The 20,799-nt window shown below is 50.9% G+C and overlaps 3 protein-coding genes across 3 annotated transcripts; 1 reads left to right on the plus strand and 2 right to left on the minus strand.

Annotated features, from left to right (window-relative positions):
- Positions 1-9,737: 9,737 nt before the first annotated feature.
- LOC103630502 (uncharacterized) lies at positions 9,738-17,925 on the minus strand. Its single transcript, XM_008651561.4, has 6 exons — positions 17,454-17,925; positions 10,882-11,019; positions 10,661-10,795; positions 10,394-10,558; positions 10,159-10,307; positions 9,738-10,020 (listed from the first exon to the last, which is right to left on the minus strand). Exons 1-6 carry the CDS (start codon positions 17,563-17,565, stop codon positions 9,739-9,741), a joined length of 981 nt encoding a protein of 326 aa, XP_008649783.2. The 5' UTR covers positions 17,566-17,925; the 3' UTR covers position 9,738.
- LOC109940224 (uncharacterized) lies at positions 12,101-14,368 on the plus strand. The gene has a single exon (XM_020539598.1). It carries the CDS (start codon positions 12,710-12,712, stop codon positions 13,736-13,738), a length of 1,029 nt encoding a protein of 342 aa, XP_020395187.1. The 5' UTR covers positions 12,101-12,709; the 3' UTR covers positions 13,739-14,368.
- LOC118472322 (cyclin-T1-3-like) lies at positions 17,868-18,853 on the minus strand. Its single transcript, XM_035960309.1, has 4 exons — positions 18,655-18,853; positions 18,230-18,405; positions 17,997-18,148; positions 17,868-17,893 (listed from the first exon to the last, which is right to left on the minus strand). The coding sequence occupies exons 1-4, from the start codon at positions 18,793-18,795 to the stop codon at positions 17,868-17,870; spliced, it is 495 nt and encodes a 164-aa protein (XP_035816202.1). The 5' UTR covers positions 18,796-18,853.
- Between the last annotated feature and the right edge of the window lie 1,946 nt (positions 18,854-20,799).

Consider the following 20,799-nt stretch of genomic DNA (forward strand, 5'->3'; position numbering starts at 1 on the left):
CAAACGAAGTACACGCAAGATCTGCTAAAGCGGTTTGGGATGAAGGACGCCAAGCCCGCAAAGACTCCGATGGGGACCGACGGACACACCGACCTCAACAAAGGAGGTAAGTCCGTTGATCAAAAAGCATACCGGTCAATGATAGGGTCTTTACTTTATTTATGTGCTAGTAGACCGGATATTATGCTTAGCGTATGCATGTGTGCTAGATTTCAATCCGATCCTAAGGAGTGTTACTTAGTGGCGGTGAAGCGAATTCTTAGATATTTGGTTGTTACGCCTTGCTTCGGGCTCTGGTATCCAAAGGGGTCTACCTTTGACTTGGTTGGATACTCAGATTCCGACTATGCTGGATGTAAGGTCGATAGGAAGAGTACATCAGGGACGTGCCAATTCTTAGGAAGGTCCCTGGTATCGTGGAACTCTAAGAAACAAACCTCCGTTGCCCTATCCACCACTGAGGCCGAGTATGTTGCCGCAGGACAGTGTTGCACGCAACTACTTTGGATGAGGCAAACCCTTCGGGACTTTGGCTACAATCTGAGCAAAGTCCCACTCCTATGTGACAATGAGAGTGCTATCCGCATGGCGGAAAATCCTGTTGAACACAGCCGCACAAAGCACATTGACATCCGGCATCACTTTCTGAGAGACCACCAGCAAAAGGGAGATATCGAAGTGTTTCATGTTAGCACCGAGAACCAGCTAGCCGATATCTTTACCAAGCCTCTAGATGAGAAGACCTTTTGCAGGCTGCGCAGTGAGCTAAATATCTTAGATTCGCGGAACTTGGATTGAATTGTAGCATACATTTGTTTATGCCTTTGATCATGTTCATTCTGCATTGTGTTGCTTATTATGGTGCTCAAGTTGTACAAGCACTCCCCGGACCTCACAAGTCCTTGTGCCAGTAATGCACATATTTAGGGGGAGATGTGTTACAACTTGACCCTTTGAGACTAACCATATGCTTGAGTTTGCTTGATTTAGTCTCGAAGGAGAATTGAAAGGGAAAAGGTGGACTTGGACCATGCAAGACTTCCACTGCACTCCGATGAAAAGAGTAACTTTTCCAAGTTCATCTTTAAACTCTTATTGCCTATTTGCTCTTAATTGAAGATTTTGGTGAGGCAATGGGGTTAAAGGGCCAAGATTGATCCCATTTTGGTGCTTGATGCCAAAGGGGGAGAAAATAAAGGCCAAAGTGATAGATGGATCAACTACCACTTGAGAAATTTTGAAAATAGTAGAGTAGAGCTTTTGGTTTGTCAAAACTCTTTTATTGTCTCCTGTGTCAAGTTGGCCTCTTGTGGGGAGAAGTGTTGATTATGGGAAAAAGGGGTGTGTCAAAAGTTGGCCTCTTGTGGGGAGAAGTGTTGATTATGGGAAAAAGGGGGAGTTTTTGAAATCCTTGATCAAATTTCTTTGGAAAACCTCTCTTTATGTCTCTACAAGTGGATTTGACTTAGAGATAGGAATTTGAGTTTGATTTGCAAAAACAAACCAAGTGGTGGCATAGAGTGATCCATATATGTCAAATCTGAATCAAAACAATTTTGAGTTCTTAGTTGAATTGATTTTGTACTTGTTCTACTGGCTTTATGTTGTGTTGGCATAAATCACCAAAAAGGGGGAGATTGAAAGGGAAATGTGCCCTTGGGCCATTTCTAAGTATTTTGGTGATTTAGTGTCTAACACAAGTGCTTAAATGTAAAATGGTGGACAAAGTACAAACCAAGGTCAAAGGTATGTCTCTCAGACTTAGTACATTGTTTTAGTGACTAATGTATTGTGTCTAAGTGTTGGAAACAGGAAAAAGCCAATTGAAAATGCCTTGGCTCGAGCAGCCAAGTTTCAGCTCAGTCTGGAGCACCGGACTGTCCGGTGGTGCACCGGACAGTGTCCGGTACGCCAGGCTGGCTTGAGCGAACTGGCCGCTCTCGGGAATCCACCGGCGACGTACGACTATAATTCACCGGACTGTCCGGTGTGCACCGGACTGTCCGGTGAGCCAACGGTCGGCCGGGCCAACGGTCGGCCGCGCAATCTGCGCGGGACACGTGGCCGAGCCAACGGCTAGAAGAAGGCACCGGACTGTCCGGTGTGCACCGGACATGTCCGGTGCGCCAACAGCTCTCTGGCTGTCAACGGTCGACTGCGCTAGTTATGGAAAGAAATCGGGCACCGGACATGTCCGGTGTGCACCGGACTGTCCGGTGCGCCAGTCGACAGAAGGCAAGATCAGCCTTCCTAGATTGCTCTCAACGGCTCCTAGCTGCCTTGGGGCTATAAAAGGGACCCCTAGGCGCATGGAGGAGAACACCAAGCATACTTACAACATTCCTAAGCACCAAGTCATCGATTCTGTGCATTTGTTTCTTTGTGATAGCATATAGAGCTCTTGTGGAGTTGTGAACTCATTGGGTTGTGTTGCGAGCTCTTGTTGCGACTTGTGTGCGTGTTGTTGCTCTGATCTGTGAGTCTTGTGTGAGTTGCTCATCCCTCCCTTACTCCGTGATTCTTTGTGAACATCAAAAGTGTAAGGGCGAGAGGCTCCAAGTTGTGGAGATTCCTCACGAACGGGATAAGAAAAGAAAAGCAAAACACTGTGGTACTCAAGTTGATCATTGGATCACTTGAGAGGAGTTGAGTGCAACTCTCGTCCGTTGGGACGCCACAACGTGGAGTAGGCAAGCGTTGGTCTTGGCCGAACCACGGGATAAACCACTGTGTCATCTCTGTGATTGTTCTCTTGTGGTTATTGTGTTTTGCTAAGACATCTCTTTAGCCACTTGGAAATTATTGTGCTAACGATTAACCGTGTTTTGTGGCTTAAGTTTTCAAGTTTCACAGGATCACCTATTCACCCCCCTCTAGGTGCTCTCAGCAGGCACTGGGTCTGCCAGTTTCGATTAGGCGTGACCCCGCTTCGCTCCTCCTCGACGCGCAGTGCCTCACCCTCGGGGGCCGAGGGTACCTCGGGCTGAGCCGAGGGTGCCTCGGGCTGGGCCGAGGCCTTCTCGGGCTCGGGCGTGTCGTCGGTCTTGACGGAGGGTTGATGCAGGTCTCGGGAGAAGACGTCCGGGGGAACCGTTGTTCGCCCCGAGGCTATTTTAGCCAGCTCGTCCGCAGCCTCATTGTAGCGTCGGGCGATGTGGTTGAGCTCGAGCCCGTAGAACTTGTCTTCCAGGCGCCGAACCTCATCGTAGTAGGCTTCCATCTTCGGGTCACGACAGTGGGAGTTCTTCATGACTTGGTCAATGACGAGCTGCGAGTCACCGCGAGCGTCGAGGCGTCGGACCCCTAGCTCGATGGCGATGCGCAACCCGTTGACCAGAGCCTCGTACTCGGCCACATTATTGGACGCCGGGAAATGGAGGCGTAGCACGTAGCGTAGGTGCTTCCCGAGGGGCGAGATGAAGAGCAGGCCCGCGCCTACTCCTGTCTTCATCAGCGACACGTCGAAAAACATGGTCTAGAGTTCCGGTTGGATTGGAACTGTCGGGAGCTGGGTATCGACCCATTCAGCCACAAAGTCCGCCAAGACTTGGGACTTGATGGCCTTCCAAGGGGCGAACGAGATTGTCTCGCCCATGATTTCCACCGCCCACTTCGCAATCCTACCCGAGGCCTCTCGGCATTGGATGATCTCCCCCAGGGGGAAGGATGACACCACAGTCACCGGATGAGACTCGAAGTAGTGTCGCAACTTCCGTCGCGTCAGGATCACCGCGTACAACAGCTTCTGAATTTGTGGGTAGCGGATCTTGGTCTCTGACAGTACCTCACTGATGAAGTAGACTGGTCTCTGGACGGGCAATACATGCCCCTCTTCTCGTCTCTCAACCACGATCGCGGCGCTAACCACCTGAGTGGTAGCGGCGACGTAGATCAAGAGGGCTTCTTCGGCAGCGGGGGGGGGGGGGGCACCAAGATGGGCGCGTTCGTGAGGAGCGCCTTCAGGTTCACGAGGGCTTCCTCGGCCTCAGGGGTCCAAGTGAAGCACTCGGCCTTTCTTAAGAGGCGGTATAGAGGCAAGCCTCTTTCGCCGAGGCGCGAGATGAAACGGCTCAGAGCCGTAAGGCATCCCGTGACCCTCTGTACGCCTTTCAAGTCCTTGATGGGCCCCATGCTGGTGATGGCCGCGATTTTCTCCGGGTTGGCCTCGATGCCCCACTCGGAGACGATGAACCCCAAGAGCATGCCTCGGGGGACCCCAAAGACACACTTCTCGGGATTGAGCTTTACGCCTTTTGCCTTGAGACACCGGAATGTCGTTTCAAGGTCAGAAAGGAGGTCGGAGGCTTTCCTCGTCTTGACTACGATGTCGTCGACATAGGCCTCGACCGTTCGACCAATGTGTTCGCCGAACACGTGGTTCATGCACCTTTGGTATGTCGCACCCGCATTCCTCAAACCGAACGGCATGGTAACATAGTAGTACATGCCGAAGGGTGTGATGAAAGAAGTCGCGAGCTGGTCGGACTCTTTCATCCTGATTTGGTGATACCCTGAGTAGGCATCGAGGAAAGACATGGTTTCACACCCAACAGTGGAATCCACGATTTGATCGATGCGAGGCAGAGGGTAGGGAACTTTTGGACATGCTTTGTTTAGACCAGTGTAGTCTACACACATCTGCCATTTCCCTCCTTTCTTTCTCACAAGCACAGGGTTGGCAAGCCATTCGGGATGGAATACCTCTTTGATGAACCCTGCCGCCATTAGCTTGTGGATCTCCTCGCCTATGGCTCTGCGCTTTTCTTTGTCGAATCGGCGCAGAGGCTGCTTCATGGGTCGGGCTCTAGCTCGGATATCCAGCGAGTGCTCGACGACATCCCTCGGTATGCCGGGCATGTCCGAGGGACTCCACGCGAAAACGTCGGCGTTTGCGCGGAGGAAGTCGACGAGCACTGCTTCCTATTTGGGGTCGAGCTCGGAGCCGATCCGTATCTGCTTGGAGGCGTCGTTGCTGGGGTTGAGAGGGACAGACTTAACTGTCTCCGCTGGCTCGAAGTTGCCGACGTGGCACTTCACGTCTGGCGCCTCCTTAGAGAGGCTCTCCAGGTCGGCGATGAGGGCCTCGGATTCGGCGAGGGCCTCGGCGTACTCCACGCACTCCACATCGCATTCGTACGCGTGTCGGTATGTGGGGCCGACGGTGATGACCCCATTGGGGCTCGACATCTTGAGCTTGAGGTAGGTGTAGTTGGGGACGACCATGAACTTGGCGTAGCATGGCCTCCCCAACACCGCGTGGTAGGTTCCTCGGAACCCGACCACCTCGAACGTGAGGGTCTCCCTTCAGAAGTTGGAGGGTGTCCCAAAGCAGACGGGTAGATCGAGTTGTCCGAGGGGCTGGACACGTTTCCCGGGGATGATCCCGTGAAAAGGCGCAGCGCCTGCCCGGACCGAGGACAGATTGATCCGCAGGAGCCCGAGGGTCTCGGCGTAGATGATGTTGAGGCTGCTGCCTCTATCCATGAGGACCTTGGTGAGCCTGACGTTGCCGATGACAGGGTCGACAATGAGCGGATATTTCCCCGGGCTTGGCACGCGGTCGGGATGGTCGCCCTGGTCGAAGGTGATGGGCTTGTCAGACCAGTCTAGGTAGACTGGCGCCGCCACCTTTACCGAGCAGACCTCCCGACGCTCTTGCTTGCGGTGCCGAGCCGAGGCGTTCACCACTTGCCCACCGTAGATCATGAAGCAGTCGTGGACCTCGGGGAACTCTCCTGCCTTGTGATCCTCCTTCTTATCATCGTCGCGGGCCCTGCCACCTTCCGCAGGTGGCCCGGCCTTGTGAAAGTGGCGCCAAAGCATGGCGCACTCCTCAAGGGTGTGCTTGACGGGCCCCTGATGATAGGGGCACGACTCCTTGAGCATCTTGTCGAAGAGGTTGGCACCTCCAGGAGATTTCCGAGGGTTCTTGTACTCAGCGGTGGCGACAAGGTCCGCATCGGCGGCGTCGCGTTTCGCTTGCGACTTCTTCTTGCCTTTCTTCTTGGTGCCGCGCTGAGTGGACGCCTCGGGAACATCTTTCGGCTGGCGGCCCTAGGGCTGCTTGTCCTTCCGGAAGATGGCCTCAACCGCCTCCTGGCCAGAGGCGAACTTGGTGGCGATGTCCATCAGCTCGCTTGCCCTGGTGGGGGTCTTGCGACCCAGCTTGCTCACCAGGTCGCGGCAGGTGGTGCCGGCGAGGAACGCGCCGATGACATCTGAGTCGGTGACGTTGGGCAGCTCGGTGCGCTGCTTCGAGAATCGCCGGATGTAGTCCCGGAGAGACTCCCCTAGCTGCTGGCGGCAGCTTCGGAGATCCCAGGAGTTCCCAGGGCGCACGTACGTGCCCTGGAAATTGCCAGCGAAGGCTTGGACCAGGTCGTCCCAGTTGGAGATCTGCCCCGGAGGCAGGTGCTCCAGCCAGGCCCGAGCGGTATCGGAGAGGAACAGGGGGAGGTTGCGGATGATGAGGTTGTCATCATCCGTTCCACCCAGGTGGCAGGCCAGCCAGTAGTCCGCAAGCCACAGTTCCGGCCTTGTCTCCCTCGAGTACTTTGTGATAGTAGTCGGGACTCGGAACCGGGTCGGGAACGGCGCCCGTCGTATGGCCCGGCTGAAAGCCTGCGGACTGGGTGGTTCGGGCGAGGGGCTCCGATCCTCCCCGCTGTCGTAGCGTCCCCCACGCCTGGGGTGGTAGCCACGGCGCACCTTCTCGTCGAGGTGGGCTCGACGGTTGCGGTGATGGTGCTCGTTGCCGAGGCGACCCGGGGCCGCAGGCGCTGTGTTGCGCGTGCGCCCGGTGTGGACCGAGGCTTCCCGCATGAATCGGGAAGTCGCGGCGCGATGTTCCGAGGGGTACCCCTACCTTCGGGAGGCAGAGCTTTCGGCCCGTCGGACCGCGGTATCCTCCAGGAGATTCTTGAGCTCTCCCTGGATACGCCGCCCCTCGATGGTAGATGGCTCTGGCATCGCGCGGAGAAGTATTGCCGCTGCAGCCAGGTTCTAGCCGACCCCACTGGAGGCCGGTGGTGGCCTTGCCCTGGCATCGTCGGCGATGCGGTGCTGGGTGCCCTGGGGTAGATGATGCGCTTCTCCGGCTGGAGGTTGGCCCGCCCATTCCTGCCCGATGTCTCGGCGGAACGGCTCAAGTGTTCCTGCTCCCTCGTCGAGCCTGGCCTGCATCTCGCGGATTTGCTCGAGCTGTGGGTCATGACCCCCCGTCGGGACAGGGACCACAGCTAGCTCCCGAAGGATGTCAACGCGAGGCACATGCCTAGGGGGATCACCGTTCTCCGGTATACCAAGATGGTTGCCTTCGTCGGGACCCCCTAGATCGACGTGGAAACATTCACGACTTGGGCCGCAGTCCTCGTCGCCGAGGCTGTGGCTACCGTCGGAATAGTCGGAAAGGCAGTAGTCGCATGCGGTCATGAAGTCCCGCATGGCACTGGGGTTACCAAGTCCGGAGAAATCCCAACAGAAGTCGGGCTCGTCATCTTCCTCGGAACCCGAGGGCCCATAGGTTGAGACGGCCGTCAGCCGTTCCCAGGGTGACCGCATACGATACCCCAGAGGGTTTGGACTCGCCTCTATGAGAGCGTCCACCAAAGCGAAGTCGCTTGGTGGGTCGAGGCTGAATCCAAAAGGCACGAGATGGGAATCGATCGGTACCTCTTGGTCGACGGGCGATGACGAAGTCACGTCAGGGACAGACTGCACCGTCGTCTCAGGTACGAGGGTGACGCCCAGCAAGTCCTTTGCGAGCGTGCTGGCGTCATCCGTTTGCTTGGAGTTGGCGTGTCGCGGGGAGACGGCGCTCGTCTTCGTCTCAGACGCGAGGTTGATGCCCGACGTGCCCCCCGTTGGGGCGCCGGCGCCGTCGACTCGCTCGACAGCCGACGAGGTGCCGCCTCCTGCTTGGCCTTGGTTGCCCCGCCTCCTCCTCCGTCGGCGGGGGAGGGGACGGGACAAGCCCGAATGTTGTTCTTCCACCACGTGGGGAAGACGTCGTCGATTCCGCCGCCGGCGGGCGGGTTGTCGGCCGCCATTGTCGCTGTCGCGCGACGGGGGAAGGAGTATCATATTGTAGCTGCCGTCGAGGGACATGAACTCAAGACTCCGGAAACGGAGCACCGTCCCGGGCTGGAAAGGTTGCTGGAGACTGCCCATCTGGAGCTTGACGGGAAGCTGTTCGTCAACACGCAGCAGGCCCCTACCTGGCGCGCCAACTGTCGGCGTTTCGAACCCGGGGGTCCCTGGACCGACGAGTAAATTGTCGCCGCGTGCCCCAGCTCAGATGGGTCGGCGCGAGACGGAGCGCGAAGGGTGGAAAAACCGGAGGGAGACAGGCGTAAAAGGGGAAACCCGCGGCCTTCGTGTTTGTCCCGCGCCCAGGTCGGGTGCGCTTGCAGTAGGGGGTTACAAGCGTCCACGCGGGAGGGAGCGAGAGGCTTACGCGAGCGCCGTCCCGTCCTTCCCCGCGCGGCCAACCCCCTGTAAGAGGGCCCTGGACCTTCCTTTTATAGGCGTAAGGAGAGGATCCAGGTGTACAATGGGAGGTGTAGTAGTGTGCTAACGTGTCTAGCAGAGAAGAGCTAGTGCCCTAAGTACATGCCATCGTGGCAACTGGAGAGGTTTTGGCACCCGGTTCGTGTGGTGTCGTGGCCGTCGAAGGAGCGCTGGAGCCTGGCGGAAGGACAGCTGTCGGGGCTGTCGAGTCCTTGCTGACATCTCCTTGCTTCCGTAAGGGGGCTGAGAGCCGCCGTCGTCATAGAGCATGCGGGGCGCCATCATTACTTGTTTACCAGGGCGAGCCAGATGGGACGCCGGTCTTGTTCCCTGTAGCATGAGTTAGCTTGGGGTAGGGTAATGATGGCGCCTCCTGTGACGTGGTCGGTCCGAGCCCTGGGTTGGGCGAGGTGGAGGCTCCTTCGAGGTCGAGGTCGAGTCTGTCTTCCGAGGCCGAGGTCGAGTTCGAGCCCCTGGGTCGGGCGAGGCGGAGACCGTCGGCTGAGGCCAGGGCTGAGTCCGAGCCCTAGGGTCGGGCGATGCGGAGTTCGTCGTCTTCCGGGGCTGAGCCCGAGTCCGAGCCCTGGGGTCGGGCGAAGCGGAGTTCGTCGTCTTCCGGGGCTGAGCCCGAGTCCAAGCCCTGGGGTCGGGCGAAGCAGAGTTCGTCGTCTTCCGGGGCCGAGCCCGAGTCCGAGCCCTTCGGGCGATGCGGAGTTTCCTATGGCGCCTGAGGCCGGACTTGGCTGCTGTCAGCCTCACTCTGTCGAGTGGCACAACAGTCAGAGCGGCGCAGGCGGCGCTGTCCTCTTGTCAGACCGGTCAGTGGAGCGGCGAAGTGACTGCGGTCACTTCGGCTCTGTCGACTGAAGGGCACGCGTCAGGATAAGGTGTCAGGCCACCTTTGCATTAAATGCTCCTGCGATACGGTCGGTCGGCGTGGCGACTTGGCCAAGGTTGCTTCTTGGCGAAGACTGGGCCTCGGGCGAGCCGAAGGTGTGTCCGTTGCTTGAGGGGGTCCTCGGGCGAGACGTGAACCCTCCGGGGTCGGCTGCCCTTGCCCGAGGCTGGGCTCGGGCGAGGCGAGATCGTGTCCCTTGAGTGGACCGAGCCTTGACTCAATTGTACCCATCAGGCCTTTGCAGCTTTGTGCTGATGGGGGTTACCAGCTGAGATTAGGAGTCTTGAGGGTACCCCTAATTATGGTCCCCGACATCATTGGAATGAACACCTTCATAGAACATACATTAACATTAATTTGTAAGTATTATGCACCAATATATTACATATTACATATATTAAAAATGAGCTGAGTTTTAGGTCAACCATGTCAGACTGTAAATAGTTGTCCACCCTTTTTTCAATTGTGTCTTCCTTACAATTTAAGAGCACCTTAGGGTCGCCATCATGCTTAAGTGGACTGGAAATAAATATGTTCTCTAAGAAGACCTTTCCACCTTCTCTTTGAAGTAAATGCTCTTCATCCCTCATATAGTGTATATATGCACTGAGGACCTGTACACCAAAAGAATACAATTAGCAGATCAAATATACATGCTAGCTTTAAATATGTATACCATACTGTATAATAGGATAATTATAAATATATATACTTTATTACTGTATATAATATGTACATACAGATGTACTTACTTCACCAGACAATTGAATGTCACCATGAAAAAGACATTCCATATCATTTTTGTTTAACCATGCGTTGTCGATGTTCACCACAACTTGTTTCCCCAGTAATGTTTTAATGTATTCAATAAGCTGAACATCTTCTGGGGTGCACTTATAATCTATACAATGAAAAATATTATACTTAATAAGCAAATGATATATGCGAAAACCAATAAGATACAATAAGGCAAGAACAAAAAATTACCTTCAGAGACAACTCGAGCTACATTCAATTTCTTTGGTTTTTTATGTTGTGATATTCTAATAAGTGTGTCCAAAGCATCTTGTTTGTTCTGCTCTACCATATTCACATCAAAACTTATTTGACTTGTTTCATTTGGAACATCCAAAGATGTCAGGTGTATCACATCTGTATGAGGAGTGAATGAAACATAAGTCTCTTGACAAAAGCATTTTTAGGAGTACTCATAAGACAATATTTACATTTAGGAGTGTAGATAAGAGAGCCTACCCGGTTGTGGTCCAAGATCGGCTTCAGTTGACACTTTAATAGGATTGAAAATACAGTCAATGCCTACTCCCACAACATCGTGTGATTGTTTTGCAGCATTACCAACACTGACCTTACTATCCTCGCTCTCTATATCTATGGCGCACAAGAGAAAAATTAAGTGTCAAACAAATATTTATTATTACAGACTTAGTTTTTTTGTAATTGATAATAGCACTTACCCAGTTCATGTTCATCAGTGTCATTAGTTGACAATTGTGCTGAACAACCACCGCTAGCCACAACCTCATACGATGGTTCAGCAGTATTGCCAACATCGACATTTCCTTCCTCCACCTCTATATCCATTGTGATTTGGTCTGTACCCATCAGATTGAAAGTGTCAAACATAATTTTATTGACAAAAGTATTTTAGGTATATAAAGTACAAGACTAATGGTCAGACATCGTATTTCATGGATTGTTGTTCATAGATCAGAAAATCAGCAGGGGCCTCTGCGCGAAAAACTCTAAGACTCAGAGTGCTACTGCGTGGACTGCGGGTTCTATTTCGCAATTTTAGGTAACAAAAGTGATCAAGGGCACAACTTGCCTGACACTTGAGATTCCAGTTACCAGGGTGATTCTTCGGATCCTCGTGACCGCACTGCTAGTCGTAGCAATACAAGCAAACATGGTATAGACAAAATTAACATCACACCAAACATAAGTACAAACTGAATAATAATAATATACGCGTTGCTACGAGATCGCGGGATCGAGAACTACTAAGATGGGAGTCATGGTTAAGGAGTTATGATCTGTAAAAGCTCTACGTGACTTAAATATTAAACTATATTATAAATTGGTTAGTATAGATCATATAAGAGATTATTCTATAAATAATTATCTCAACTTTAATCTAAGTCATTATTTGATTTAAATTATATAACCATAAAGTTAGAATACTATTAAATAAATTAATCCAATAGACATAGATTAACCCAATTAACATAGGATAAATAAATATCTAATTATAAAAGTATGAAACATGGTATAATCAATGTTGTTATTACGTATTAAATATTCATACGAGACTAACGCAACAGGAACGATTCAATTTGGAATTAAAATGGGGAAGTTACGAATTTCCAAAGTTTCTATGTATTTTGTAACACCCCTGGTGTTTATATTCCGCTCGACAACAAGTACGGATTTAAGCACGTGATATCAGTGGATAAAACAGACACTAAGTTTTAATCATCTTCGTCTAGCTCGATTTTTATATCGCATCTGTTTCGTCTGTCGCGAGTGCGACGTCGTTTTTATTTTCATCTGTTTGGGCTCTTCCAAAATTTTCGTGATGTTCGAGACATCGTCGTTCTGAAAATCGGTGCGTCCGATGATTAATTAAAATTCATCGCCGCGCGAATCCGAATTCAGAAGCTCGACCTCCTTTTACGCCTTTTTATTTCGGACAGATTAATTTGAACTCGACAGCTAAAATACTCTGTGCAAAATAATCCGAATCGTGCGTCGTTTGAGTGAAATCGTGCGCGAGGTTAGAATCCAATTTCTCCGTCCGCACGCTGTTTTGACGACGAAATCGCGTATACAATAGCGGATTTATTTTCGGCTAATTTTAGTTGAATTCCACAGAGCAAATTACCGAAGGCGAAATCAGTCTTGTTCGGGCCATCGTTTCTTGCCCGGATTCGAATCTTCGGATATAAGTAATTAGCGATTAGATTGGTTCGCTAAATCCGAAGCATATCATATGTATTCGTGTAACGTGTCGGCCTGTGCACAGCGCTAAAAATCGGAATTTAGAAATATCTACGCTTTCCTTTTAAAAATAGAAATATCTGGAAATATTTAAAAATAAATCTTTTCGTTTCTATCCAGTAGCCGCCCTCCCTCTGATTTTTTTGGCTGCCGCTCTTCTGATATTTTGCATCGTCGTGCTCAGGTTGTCTTCTCCAGTGCGTTGTCTCCCTCGTGCTCCTCTCTCCCTTATCTCCCTCGGGTCCGGCCGGCTCATCCCAGTCCCAGCCAGCCAAGGTTCTCTCCATGGTGGCTCCTCTAAGCCGCGCGCTCCTCCATGCCTGCGCGCCCTTCGGGTCTCTGCGTCGCGCGCTCCGCTGCTGCGCGCCGTGGTCTTCTTCCTCCTCGTGCTTCTTCAGCTCGGCGCCTCCTCTGCTCCCTCCAGCTTGCAGAAGCTCCCAGCCATGGCGCCTGCTGGTCGGATGTGGATTCCTCTGCCGCGTCGCTCCCTCACGTCTCCTCTCTTCTTCACCGAGGCCGACCACCGAGCGGACGTCGCGACTGGACACCACGGCACGCGCGCGCCCCTGCTCGCCCTTTTGCCTCCTCCCATGGCGGCTCCCCTGCCGAGCCCCAAACCCAGCCAACCGAGCTCGTCTCCTCCTCTCCATCTCCCTCGGTCGCGGTTCCCAGATCTCCTGTTCGCCTGGCTGGCCGCGCGCTCGTCTTCCTTCTCTGCGCGGCGGCCTTTCCCGCCGGTGGCCGTGCCCAGCGCCCGCTCGGTTCTTCCTGGCACGCGCTCCTATGCTCCGATCGCGCGTCTCGCCCATGGCCACCGTCCGTCGTCAAGCCCCTGCGTGCGCGGTCCTCTGCCGGAGCTCCCTGCTCGCCTTCTGCGCTCTGCTGGCGGCCAGTCCCTGCTCCTCGCGGCCCGCGCGTTTCTCTGTTCAGCCATGGCCGCGCGCCGGCGCTCTTCCTTTGCCGCGTCCCGCTTCCTGCCCGCCGGCCACAGCTCGAAGTCCCTCCCATTGTGAGTTCGCCGTTCCTCCCACGCCGCGGTCACCCTGGTATTCCAGCTCGTCGTCGCGTTGTTTGAGGTCAACCTCACTAAATCGCCTCTTGCTCGACGCCGGTGATGGCCGTTGTGGAGCACCGCTGCGAACTCCCAGCGTTCTTGCTCTGCTCCAAGAAATATCAAGCGCTGAACAGTCATCGTTTTGTTGCGACGTGCGTGTGCGCTACTCGCCCCACGTCGTCGTCTTTGTGTGTCTTTGTGTCTGGCCAGTCCCGTCGAGGCATCTGCAAATCTTGCCTCTTGTCGTCATGTTTTCTTGATCTGCCAAATCATCGCGCCCGTGCTGAGTTCTCTGGCCATCACGTTTTTCTTACAGACGCTCAGCCTCGCCGCGCGTCCTGTTTTCTGCTCGCCAGCGCGCTCTCTCGGCTCGCTCGACTTTAATTCCCAATCGCGTCGTCGATTCCGCCAGTTAGCGTCGTTCGTCGTCGCGTCGCGTGTGTAGCTCTATATACGTCACCCTCCCGTGTCGTCGTCGTTCCGCGTGTCAGCAAGAAATCGCAAGAATCGGGTGAAGACAAAGCCAGCAGCGTGGTATTCACCAAGTGCGCAATAAAAGCTCGGACATCCTGCGCGACTCAAGTTCGGTTCGTCAAAATTATTCAGTCGAGGAAAAGATCTGCAGCAATTGATTACCGAAGAAAAGAAGGCCCCTCAATTACATCAACCGGAACCCGTAGTCGTGCTTGTGACTATCGCGTCGAATTAGTCAGGGTAAGTTGATTCGTATTCCCGTTAACTAGGTCTAGATGATCGATTTAGATAAATCGGTAATCAAGTAATTAAGATACATAGTTTAAAGAGTTAATAAAAAGCTAGGAATAAAAATATATTTTCTAGTGTAATATGTCAATTTGGTTAATGGATGTAGTCGATGCCCTATTGTGATATCCATGATGCTTAATGTTTGGTTTTAAGTGTTTCATCCTTTTTAGGTAGATTATTTATATTATACTCGTTATACTCGTGCTCATACATGTGCATCATGCATCTCATGAGGTACGATAAATAATCGCGTGAAGCGGAAGATGAGTCAAGTCGACCCCAAGTGTGGACTAATTCGCAAGGTGATTAACCTGAAGATGGATAATCGGAACAATGCGAAGACAAGGATGATCGTCAAGTGGACATCGTCTAACAACACTAACCTAGTGTTATTCAGGCAAGCCCCGGTGCATGCAACCCTTTCCTTGTGTTTTTAAATTATTTTTATACACTTTAAGTCTAGTGAATGTGCATTAGGTTTAGAGATGTCCAATAAGCACGAGGCCCGCGAGCCCGGCACGAAGCCCGCTTTTTGGGCCCGGTCCGAGCCCGGCACGGCCCGGTTATATGCGGGCCCGGGCCGGCCCGGCACGAATAAGCGGGCCGGGCTCGGACAGGAAATTAGGTACGGTGGGCTAGCCCGGCACGGCCCGTTTAGCTCTAAGCCCGTTAAGCCCGCTTTTTTTACACTAAAACGTACTTTTCGGCCCGCATAGCCCGCTTTTCGGCCCGCTTTTTTCGTGCTAAACGGGCCGGCCCGACCCGTTTAGGCCCGTTGCGGGCCGGGCTCGGACAAGAAATTGAGCCCGCGTGCTTAGTCGGCCCGGCCCGGTTTTTTAATCGTGCTTGGCGGGCCGGGCCCAAAACGGGCCGGGCTCCACCGGGCCCGGGCCGGACCGGGCCGGGCGGCCCGTTTGGACATCTCTAATTAGGTTTATAGGAGTTGCTTGGAAACCCTTGGATGCATTGCCTTCCTTGAAATCCATACCTTTATAGATACTTCTGGTGAAGTATCAAAATTATGATTTACAAAAATGCTTAGCCCTGCTCAGATCTTGTGGATAGAGGTTGTCTTTTGCATTAAGGCCTAGCTCAGGGGTTATCCTGAGGAAAGATGACTTCTACCTGCAAGAATATTTTCATTGAGAGCGTGGTGGGATCTTACTGCAAAGTTCCCTTTGATGCTCTTTTCATCCTAAGGAATACAAACAATCCTAAGGATGGAAGTACTTAAATCGGGACTTGGGCTAGGAACAGGTGATGTTCTACCCAGGTTGATTAAGGATTGGATGCGTATGTAGGCCTGCTGACCGAGGACCCTTTAACTGGTCACATGCCTCGTCATGGGTAAGCTTTGCCTCGGGCAGACTAAGGCCAGAATAAGATAACACGGAATGGGCGTGGAGCGGTGGCGAGAGTAGCGTGTACCCTTCGTGGCAAGAGGCTGGACGGTGGTGTATCTGTGCTCTCGGTTGGCGTGAACCTGATCTGGTCTTAAGAACCCCAGTGGCGGGTTGACATATGCAAGGGTTAAGTGCTACATTTGTCGTGTGATTGGAGATCCTCAGCTGAGTATAATCGATTCGGATCGCCGTAACTTCGCGGACATGAAGACTTGGTCACTGCCCTACAACCTAAGTCAGGATGTGAACCTCATGAATAAAAATGATGTTGTATTGATGAGATGGTGAAATTAGACCAGATGCAAACAGAGTCTATTAATATTTAATCTGGCGTTAAAATATTGAAAGTAAGGACTCACTTTAGTAAGCTATTTCTGCAAAAGTATCTAAGTTGATTCTTGCTAAAGCCTCTCCTTGATTCCCAAATCCAGCATATCCTTGAGAGTCTTTTCTTTAGTCGGGTAAGTCTTGCTGAGTAATTCCATACTCAGGGTTTTATTCCCTGTTGTTTTTCAGGTTATAGTTTTGTGCTGCTGTTGATGGTGTTAAGTGCCGGTGGGCTCGGCCTTCTTATATAAGTATACCCCGTCTTTATCTTCTTATTGAGGATGGTCACTTGAGCTAACATATATTTCAAACTTATACTTTTGTAATCACTCCGATAAAATAATGTAAAACTTTTGTAACTTGTAAAATTTGGTAATAAGATTTCCGCTACAAAAATATTGGTGTGTGATTTGTGTTACGTAATCCCGCGATTCTGGTTGTAAGTGGTTTATCCGATGTCCTTGGGCAATCGGACGGATCCTGTTAAGTTATCTGGTGCACATGCATAGCCGTCTGAGGTCTTTGAGACAAGGAAAGGTGCATGTGGGCCCAATAACTTGGGAGGTTCTGCCACATATTTGATATATGATTAATTAGGAAATCAATTTTATTGTTGTTTTCATGACAAAACAGAGATATTATGTGATAAAAAATAATATTATAGAATTATAGAAATTGGAATGAACTCATTTGGATTTAATATGAAATTTCCATGAATTAAATGGGTTTCTGCAATTATTTTTAAACCAAAAATCAATTTCTAAACTCCTTTTCCCTATTTTCTTTTTTTTTCTGGACTGTGTCCCAAATTCCAGAAAGATTAGGGTCCAAGCTATAAATGTTTTTCTAGACTCAGTGAGCATATAGAGTGGACGGCGGATTAAATCCGATAAAGCCTAGGGGCTCTTTACAAAGAATGCCACGCGGCTAAGGACTTGGATGCGTTTAGACCATAGGATCTATGATGTACGGTCAGATCTAAGGGACCGAACCGGTACGCGACGTCAGACGTCTGATCCCCCATCCACGGATGAGAGTCTAACAACTTGAGGTTTAATCGCATGCATAGATTGCAGGACTAACGGCCACGATCTAATAATCCCAATCGGTAACTTGTAGCAAATCTCGGCCATCAGAAAGAAATCGGACGACACAGGGGTTTCTCCCCACAAGCCGGCCGACCGAGAATGGCGGCGTGAGGTCTCACGGCGGGCTCTGGCCGGAGGAAAAGCGAATCGTGCACCCGAGCCCCGATTACCCTCCCAAAAGGTCCTACGTGTAGAGGAGATCATTGCGAGCAAGGTGGATGATGTCTTACCGAAAGTGGGACGGCGAGGTTTTCAGTCCACAGAGCAGGCGGGTCCACGGCGGAGCAGCAGGTGCAGTGAGGAATTCCGGTCTACGGTTTGGGTAATCACAAGCTCTACTTGACGGAACACAACCACGAGAAGGAGAGGAGCACAAAGAACCTGAATCTCACCGGCAGCTGTCGCGCAGAGTGTCGGGCCCCGGTGAGCGGCGGATCTGCGGGGTACCTTCACCACGGCGAACGGCGCAAGGCGTGGCGGTGACGCTCCATTGCACGACAACATGTACGCAGGGCGGCGACTTCGATGTGGCTTGCTATGAGGCGAGATCGGCGCGGGGTCTGCGTCTACCGCACCAGCAGCAAGCACGTCCAAGAAGATCACCAAGGCTCCGCTGACGAGTGGACGACCGACGGCTGGGTCCCACCAGCAGTGGTTGATAGGGTCTGCGCAGATGGGTTAGTGGGTCCTGGCAGGCCGCCCAGTTGTTACGGGTCCGGAGGATTCGCAGCCACGAGCTCCGAGCATGCAGGCATCGGAACCGGTCTTCAGTTGAAGGGGAGGAGGAGAGGGATGACAGATGAGCCCTACCAGGCAGTGAGCGCGCGGTCGGCTGTCAGGTGGTCCCAAGTGGTCAGGGCGCGAGCTGATTTGCGGACGCGGGCTTGCGCGGCTACACGTGAGGATGGGCCGCGCGGTTGTATCTAGAGACCAACCTTCCAGCTGCCACGGAGTTACATCAAACTCTTGCCACCAGACCTTCTCGCCATCTGATGGAAGCTTGACTTTGAGAAACTTCGCAGCGAGGAAGATTGCACCACCCGCAATATGGTGTGGTTTAAATTGTAGGCAAAGTGAAGTGCGGAGCCTGTACACCCCTTTTAAGGCGTAGTAAATAGGGATGTTTGTGGATTACTATTTGTAATGAGGAAGAGTAATGTTAGCATACCCATCATTGACAAAATTCCAGGCAACTTGAGCAAGTGCATTTTGAGCAACCTTGAATATTTTTATTGCTTCAACCAAGGGCTTGTAAGGATGGTTCACATTCAAATCAAAACCAAGTGTCACAAGCACAACACGTTCTCCGAGTAAAATAAGTTCCTTTTGCTGTTCATATACTTCCTGAAGAAACAAAACAAACAACCTCAGTTTTTTTGCGTGCCACAGTAAACAGGACGTAAAATTGCATAAAAAGAGTCATCCTAGCCTTGCCTTTTAAAAAGGTACTATTATATGATAAATGAAAAGGAAGAGCCATCAATAGAATAATAATAGGAGAAAAGGATAATAACATCATAGGTCATGAAGTTCGGAACTTCGGATTACCTAGAACAGCAATATCAAGATATTAAATGCTCTAAATCAAATCACCTTCAGTTTTATTCGTTGAACTGCAGCAGGATCCTTTTTGTGGATGATCTCATATGAAAGAAGTATGACATCCTTCAGAGGTCTGGGTGTTTCTTCAACTTTTCCCGCCAAGAACATGCATACTGTTGCAATTGTCTGCATGTTGTAATGAACTTATATATTAAAACTTCCATTAGCAGATAATGAATAACTATCAAGTAGAAATAAGAAAGCAGCGCCAGTATGCTAAAAAGAAATGCATGTATTGAGAACAAACTTAAATTTTTATGATGACTTCATGAGGATTTTATTTTTTGTCTTCCACGTGTAGGTGGTACCAGAACTGTGACTGTGAGCACCAGAGGTTTACCAGTTACTACCAACTGAGATTGCGCTGACTATAGAAGAGGGTTTCTCTGGAAGAGCAGGAATGATGTCAAAGGAGGACATTGCATGATAGCTTAGCCCAATGTGACTCGGCCACTACAATTGGGAGGACTTGGTTCATCTCATTTGCAAAAAATGGGGTGGGCCTTGAGAATGTGCTGATTATGGTTACAGAAAACAGTACCAAATAAACCTTAGCCTTTCATCCCCACCCAAGCACATAAAGTAGTTAATTCCCTTTCTCTATTGCTTTGAAATCAGAGATTGGTAATGGGAGGAATATCAATTTCTGGACTGATAGATGGATGAAAGGACAAAGGACAGATCATCTAGCACCAAATATGTTTGGAGCAATCTCTAACAGAGCCAGAAAAAGAACAGTCCACGATGCCCTCACTAATCAACAATGGATTTCTGATATCCACGGTGCTCTTACATTGGAAGTACTAATGGAATATTTGTTACTTTGGGATCTCTTATCAGAAGTTGTTTTGCATCCAGATGTTGAAGACATTCACATTTGGCAATTCTCACCCTCTGGGATATACTCAGCCAAGTCTGCCTATGAAGTCTTGTTCAATGGATCCATCCCCTTCTAGCCTGGGGAAAGGATTTGGCAAAGTTGGGCACCTGGTAAGCATACATTTTTATGTGGTTGGTGGCACATAAGAAATGCTAGACAACTGATTGACTTGCAAAAAGAAATTTGGAGCACCCTGAGAGTTGTCCTCTGTGTGATCAGGAACCTAAAACAATTTTTTGAAAAGGCAGGAGGTCTGCCAAGATATATTGATAAGAAGAATAACAAGAGGTTTAAGTCAATACAGTGACCGAAGCACTAGGCAAAGGTCCAACCTGAAGAGAAGTAAACAGAAATAAAAAACAGACCCCACTAAATAGTTGTTAAGGGGTAACTAGGTGCTTGGCCCCTGCCAAATTCCAGGCTGCTGCCTCACTCTTGATTTTGGCAATGATTTGTTGGCAGCTCGAGAATCTGCGATCAAAGATTCTCGCATTTCGTTCTCGCCAAATCTCCCAGTTTACAAGGATCAATAGTGATCTGATGCCTTTTCTATTGCATCCCGGCAAAAAAGCCAGCTTTTCCCACCAATGCCCCAGCGAGGGGGGTCGCTCCCAGTTAGACGGCTTCAGGCCCTCAACAGCTACCCAAACAGCAACTTCCTCCCAAATTCTTTTGATGAAACGACATTCCACAAAAAGGTGAAGCCCCGATTCCTGGGCAGCATGACACAGGACACAAGTTGGTTCATGGGGCCAATTCCTGGCGGCTAATCGATCTGCTGTCCAAATGCGATTTTGAATTGCTAACCAGCTGAAAAACTTGCATTTTGGAGGCGCCCAATTCTTCCAGATGATGAGGTCATAATTTGTGTGAACAGAGCCCAAAAATTGTGCCTGATATGCCGATTTGACTGTGTAGCGGTGATCCGCAGTGAAATTCCAGGTGATGGCATCATCACGCTCTGGGTGAAGCTGGATCTTTTGGACTTCAGACCAAAGAATGCAGAACTCATGAATGTGGTGGGGAGTAATCGGTCTATCGAACAGCGCAAGATCCATGATCCAGGCATTGTTTGTGACCGCCTCCGCCAAAGATTTCCTCTTATTTCTTGATATAGAAAAGAGACGAGGCACCAAGTCCTTTGGCCTTTGCCCCCTTACCCAAGCGTTGCCCCAGAAGGAGATTTTAGAACCATCACCAATCTCTATGGTCGTTGATGCCGCAAAAAGCAGTCTATCAACATCAGAGCAAGGAAT

This window comes from Zea mays, chromosome 6 (assembly GCF_902167145.1).
Source record: "Zea mays cultivar B73 chromosome 6, Zm-B73-REFERENCE-NAM-5.0, whole genome shotgun sequence".
In the NCBI taxonomy this organism is placed as follows: Eukaryota; Viridiplantae; Streptophyta; class Magnoliopsida; order Poales; family Poaceae; genus Zea; species Zea mays.